This window comes from Panicum virgatum, chromosome 9N (genome assembly GCF_016808335.1).
Source record: "Panicum virgatum strain AP13 chromosome 9N, P.virgatum_v5, whole genome shotgun sequence".
Taxonomy (NCBI): domain Eukaryota; kingdom Viridiplantae; phylum Streptophyta; class Magnoliopsida; order Poales; family Poaceae; genus Panicum; species Panicum virgatum.
Window position 1 is genome coordinate 54,518,244 of NC_053153.1, and position 6,017 is coordinate 54,524,260.

Here is a 6,017-nt window from a genome sequence, read left to right on the forward strand (position 1 = left end):
CCGCACCTCCCTACCCTACCCGGCCGGCTGGGCCTCCCTGCCTCAGGTCGCAACTTGCATTGCAAGGCCATCCGGTGACCTGCCGCGCAGGCTGCGGTGGGTAGCCCGTCTGTGCTGGGACTGGCACAGTGGGACAGGACCCAGACCATCCTGCCCTCGCACGGTTCATTCGCGCAGGCGTTGCGTCGCACCGTCATTTTTGTAACTAATCCTCTCTTTTAGCACAGCTCATCGCGCCCTGCATGATTGCTCGTCAGCTCACCAGTCCTGTCCCCCAATCAGTGGGATCTCCGGTTTCTTTAACAAACTCTCACTTCCTTTTTCCTTTCGGTTACCAAATCTCTCATTTTTCACCAAACTTCTGTACTAGTGATGTGATGCGTACAATGGAAAATCGCATCAAGTAATGTGCGGCTGACAAGTGGGTCATGGGCCCATTAGACATGGATTATTTTCCCAAACAAAATCAACTGCTCGGATCAAAGATCAATGCGTACTCCATCCAGGGTTGACTCTCCGTAACATACTACCCCGTATGCTCTGGCTCCCCCACGCATGTTCCTGAAGCAACTGCAATCTTGCCGCAATTTTTCTAGACATACACTTCCATTCCACGCCGGCTACAAGTAAAATAAAAATAAAACCACCAGGATAACACAACAAAACCAAACCGGATTCGAAACAACACATCCTTTTACCTCCCACACCACTCATCGCCTCATCATCAGCAGCAGCTTTTTTCTCGAGGACAAAGCTGCATCTCCCTGAGACTGAGAGGACGTCGTCTCTCTCAGAGAACAGAGGAGATCGACGCAGGAGCAGAGAGACAGAACCAACCCTGAAGAGATCTGGCTAGCTAGCCTCCGATGCATGCCAAGGAGGCAAGGAGGAGGTCGCCACTGGCGTAGGAATCAAATCGGCGTCAGGAAAGGTGAGAAAGGGCCAGTCTTTTGCTTGCCATCTTTCATCCCCACTTCCTTTCGTTTCCATCCTCGCAGCAGCATTCCAGCCGGGCATTCGCGGTACGAAAGGCGTGCTTGTTTCTTTCCATGCTTTCGCAATTCTTCACCTGGGAGATGATGAGAAAGTCAGAAAGGATGACACGCGCCACTGCAGAATTCCCAAAGAAAACTGGCCCTGCGTCTAAAGAAGGTTCAAAAGCAGAGGCATCTGAATCTTTTAGGCCTCCTTTTGTTTTCCCCGTCTCGTCCTTTTTTCCTCCAATCGCTCTGCATCTTTATCTGCATGCCATGATACAGCCATGATTTAGTCTGAACTCTGAAGTCGCCTCACGAGTCGCGATCGTCTCAAAAGCAGCAGAGCTCAGGTCTAAGGCCCTGTTTGGATCCCAACTTTTTTCAGAAGTCCCTATCACATTAAAAGAAATATTATTATTTTATAGTATTAAATAAAATTTGTTTATAAATGTTTTTTTGACAGCTGAGTGTTTTTTCGCGAGACGAATCTAATGAGCCTAATTAATTCATAATTTGCTACAGTGATGCTGCAGTAACCATTCGCTAATCATGGATTAAGATACCTCATTAGATTCATCTCGCAGTTTAGCTCCAGGGTTCTTCAGTTAGTTTTATAATTAACATTTATTTAATACTTCTAAATACTAAAAAGTCACTGGGACTTTTTTTAAGTCCCTATTCCAAAACACCCTCTAAACAACAGGGGCATTTCGCCAAATTCCTCAGCGCTGTCTTCAACCCTTCGATCGAGCACAAAAGTTTTGAAAAATACAATCTGCTGGAAGACGACAGGGCGGTTCAAATTTAAACCTGCGAATTATCTCTGGTTTTGTGCGCCGGCGTGTCTCCCGTTTCGATGGATCTGTCGTGCCCATTGCGGCAGTTGCGCGAGGCCTTTATAAAGCCGTCTCGTGTTGCCTTTGTCTTGTGCAGTGCTGAACTGAACTGGAAGGGGTGTGACGGCGGCGGCGCGAGGCGAGGGGTCGGCCAAGAACCGCCATGGACAGGGACAGCAGCCCGGCGGTCTCGGTGTCCGACGAGAGCTCGGAGGCGGGGCCCGCTGGGGAGCGCGGTGGGTGCTGCTCGTCGCCGTCGACGCGGAGCCTCGTCGACGCGGCGGGCAACCTCAGCCGCACCGCGTCCGACGTGTCCACGGCGTCCTTCTCGGAGCAGTGCAGCAGCGTCGGCCACAGCGGGCCGTTCGAGCCGGCCGCCGCCATGGCCAAGCTGATCGGCCGGTCCCCGGCCTCCGCCGCCGCGTCGCTCAGCCGGCTCAGCATGAAGCCCCGCGCCGCCGTGCTCGACCGCCGCTCCACCGACGACGGTACGTACGTGCGACCACGGCGCCACGCCGATTCTCGGCACAGATTGATCGGTTTAACGCGAACTCGGCTGCGATGCGCAGAGATGGAGCTGGTGAAGGAGAGGTTCTCGAAGCTCCTGCTCGGCGAGGACATGTCCGGCGGCGGCAAGGGCGTCTGCACCGCCGTGGCCATCTCAAACGCCATCACCAACCTCTACGGTATGCACGCACGGAAGTGGAGCCAAATTAAGTTCCGAGCAATTCGTCGTGCTCTGGCATCTTCATCGGTCAGTACTAACATGGCGTTCGATTGGTTGTCTCAGCCACGGTGTTCGGGAGCTGCCACAAGTTGGAGCCACTGCCGGCGGGGAAGAAGGCGATGTGGAGGAGGGAGATGGACTGCCTCCTCTCCGTCTGCGACTACATCGTCGAGTTCTACCCCACCACGCAGACCCTGCCCGATGGAACCAATGTTGAGGTACTGCATTGCGGTTCATGTTTATCCATGGATCAAGCGCTTTCTGCTTGCAAGATTCAGTTCCAAGAAACTTGGAGTCTCTGTTCGCATCTCGACGTGCCTGATCAAAGTCGATCGATTCGTGCAGGTCATGGCGACCAGACCAAGATCGGACATTTACATCAACCTGCCCGCGCTCGAGAAGCTCGACGCCATGCTCATTGTGAGATCAGATCCCAATTGCTACTCCATTGATTCTGCTTGGTCTCAATCAGAAACGATTCAAGCATGCGCGGTGGTGCAGGACATACTGGACAGCTTCCAGAAGGCGGAATTCTGGTACGCTGACGCCGGGACGAGGTCGTTCGGCTCGGTCACCTCCTCGTCGTCGACGATGTCATCGTCGTTCAGGAAGTCGGTTCACCGGAACGAGGACAAGTGGTGGCTGCCGGTGCCATGCGTCCCGGACACCGGCCTCACCGAGAAGGCGCGCAAGGACCTGCAGAAGAAGCGCGACTGCGCCAACCAGATCCACAAGGCCGCCGTCGCCATCAACAGCGGCGTCCTCAGCGATATGGAGGTGCCCGAGTCCTTCATGGCCGTCCTCCCAAAGGTCGTACAAACAAGGCATCCCAATGGTCAATGGAACAGCAAACAAATCTTCATCGCTCTATCTCGATCTCTTGCTGAAATCTTCGGCTGATCATGGTTTACAGAGTGGGAGGGCAAGCGTGGGGGACTCGGTGTACCGCGTCATGCTGGGCGCCGACAAGTTCTCGCCGGGCTTCCTGCTCGACACGCTCGACATCTCGTCGGAGCACGACGCGCTGGCGATGGCCGACTGGGTGGAGGCTGCCATGTACGTGTGGCAGCGCAAGGCTAGCGGGAGCCACGGCAAGTTACCATGGAGCAAGGTCAAGGAGCTCGCGGCCGACGACGACGACAAGAACGTGACGCTGGCGAGCAGGGCCGAGAGCCTCCTGCTCTGCCTCAAGCACCAATTCCCCGGCTTGTCGCAGACCACCCTGGACACGAGCAAGATCCAGTTCAATAAGGTAAACTATAGAAACCAGGCTGCCATAGTCACATTGGCAAGCACACAAGATCCTATTGGCATTCTCATCCTCTGTTTATTCATCTGCTCCTACAGCAGATAATGCACATGCTTGCATGCACTGAAATTATGCTCCGGATCTGATCCGATGAAATGGACTGGTTCTTTTGCAGGATGTTGGTCAAGCAATCCTGGAGAGCTACTCGAGGGTGTTGGAGAGCTTGGCTTTCAACATTGTTTCGTGGATCGATGATGTTCTTTTCGCCGACAAGTCGATTAGGAAACTGAGTGATAACCTCAAGTCCTGAGTTCTTCAGTCTAGACTGAAGCTTCCCAGCAAAGGTTTTAGATGACTGTTGGTGAAGTTGCAAAAGAACGTAACAGTAGATGTAGTAGGATGGTTTTGCTGACCTAGGGGAAATGTAAGTAAGCTCTAGCATGCAAGAATGCAGATTGCAGAGTATGTCTGACCAACACTGGATGTCTCTATGGAGCGTGTTTTGCTTTTCCCGTCCATTTTTTTAGCTCTTCCATCCTTATAAGCAGATTTTGGTAGCATGCATGATATTAAAAAGGATCACAATCGCCGGTAGCTATGACTGACTGAAGATTGTAATATATCGTCCATGAACCATCAGTGAGAAGATCTTGCATTTTTCAGATATGGTGCTTTGTGCAGCCAACAAATATGCATCAGTTAAACTGAACTCGTGTGCATATCAGAGTTCTGCATTTTGAAAATACGGTGAACTGAATTTCATGATTAGACAATGATATTCGCGGAGATCAGCACAAGAGTACACTTGTTATCTTGCTGAATGTTAAACGCAAAAGAGCAGAAAACTACACTATTGTTTTTTTAATTAATCTCCGCCTATGGGTAGCGTTCTCTTTGTTTTGACCTGCTGCTGGCCTTTTATGTTTTCCCTCTGTAATCTGCTTGCACATACACACCGTGGTTCTGTCTATTTGTACTCATGTGTTTGTAATGTCTGGGCTGCTAACTTAACCGTACCACACATAGAAACATGTAGTCATCTGCAATGTTTTGATTGATCCGCCCAGGGCGGCAGGTTTCTACGGCTTCTTATTTGTGGATGCAGAATACGATCTAACCGCGTGCCAGCCGGCAGATTCCACTGGCCTTACTATATATATATATATATATATATATATATATATATATATATATATATATATATATATATATATATGATCAACGCTAATCAAGGAGATGGTAGGCTGTCCAAGGTGAAAAGGTCCAGTTTCTGAAGCTGCAAGCCTGCAAGCATCCTTATGGGCAATATTGAGCAGGTGATAGTATCCCCTGAATGATGTTGCCAATTTATGCATCTCGTTGAGTTACTGCAGATCATCTAGTCCTTTCCTTGCGTGAAATCTCACTTCTGTCTTTGTCCGGCAGCGTTCTGTTTAGCTTGAGTTGGTTCCAGTGATCAGTATACCGTTTGTCAAAACCGAAAGATATATCCATATAAAGATACATCCACGTCTCATCATCAATTCAGCTTGCTTTTTATTCAGTGATATACCTGTGTCAGAAATTACCTTTGTTTTCAATTAATGTCAGGCAACTCTGAAAGTACAGGGATGATGGAAATTGTTTGGTTCTTTCTTGCAGGGTCGTGGTTCCAGGCAGCTAGGCGCGCCCAGGAGATGGTACCGGAACAAGAAGATCTGGCTGACCGTCACCCTCGCCGTCGTCATCGTGGTGATCCTACTCATGGTCCTGTCAATTTGCCATGGTTTCAAATGCTGATCCATCAGAAGCACTGATGCAGAGTTCCTGGATGCCAGCTGATGGAATCATCTCCCGTTAACAACTCCGATCCTGCATGTTTTGGATACGTTCAATAATCCACTTTTGCAGCATTGCATTTCACATAGCAATGCATTCTGCTTGATGCTGTCGTGATCAATTTGTTTTGTGTCTTTCGTTTTCATTACCTTCCTGGTAATTAGGTCTGTGCGCGATCATAAATCCTTCTTGATTTGGAGAAACCTTATCATATTGAGCGTATTGTATATATGCCTCGTTTTGTAGTTGCATTGCATGAGTTAAAGACCTGTCTCCTTTCAATAAAAAGAAAATGCAAGCATACAAGTGTATATAACAACATAATATACCTACGAAATCATGTAATCTTTTTAAAATTGAATGCCAATCAGTTCAGTTTGGTCTTATTCAGCGCGATACCTAACAATGCA

General features: G+C 49.5%; 1 protein-coding gene across 3 annotated transcripts; it reads left to right on the forward strand.

Annotated features, from left to right (window-relative positions):
• The first annotated feature begins 674 nt into the window (after positions 1 to 674).
• Positions 675 to 4,449, forward strand: LOC120692663 (rop guanine nucleotide exchange factor 3-like). Of its 3 annotated transcripts, none has more exons than XR_005682698.1 (8): positions 675 to 931; positions 1,911 to 2,301; positions 2,383 to 2,499; positions 2,604 to 2,758; positions 2,886 to 2,960; positions 3,042 to 3,375; positions 3,454 to 3,792; positions 3,965 to 4,449. XR_005682698.1 is itself a non-coding variant. In XM_039976036.1 (8 exons), the coding sequence occupies exons 2-8, from the start codon at positions 1,977 to 1,979 to the stop codon at positions 4,097 to 4,099; spliced, it is 1,455 nt and encodes a 484-aa protein (XP_039831970.1). In that variant the 5' UTR covers positions 823 to 931; positions 1,911 to 1,976; the 3' UTR covers positions 4,100 to 4,307. The 3 variants fall into 3 exon arrangements, 2 of the variants coding, with proteins under 2 accessions (XP_039831969.1, XP_039831970.1); XM_039976036.1 differs by having other exon boundaries at positions 823 to 931; positions 3,042 to 3,350; positions 3,965 to 4,307; XM_039976035.1 differs by having other exon boundaries at positions 680 to 931; positions 2,886 to 3,350.
• Positions 4,450 to 6,017: the final 1,568 nt, after the last annotated feature.

Coding starts and splice junctions, on each gene's coding strand:
- LOC120692663 (XM_039976035.1), top strand. CDS start 1,977: ATGGACAGGGACAGCAGCCCGGCGGTCTCGGTGTCCGACGAGAGCTCG. Junction 2,500..2,603: donor CGCCATCACCAACCTCTACG/GTATGCACGCAC, acceptor TGGTTGTCTCAG/CCACGGTGTTCGGGAGCTGC. Junction 3,351..3,453: donor TCATGGCCGTCCTCCCAAAG/GTCGTACAAACA, acceptor CATGGTTTACAG/AGTGGGAGGGCAAGCGTGGG.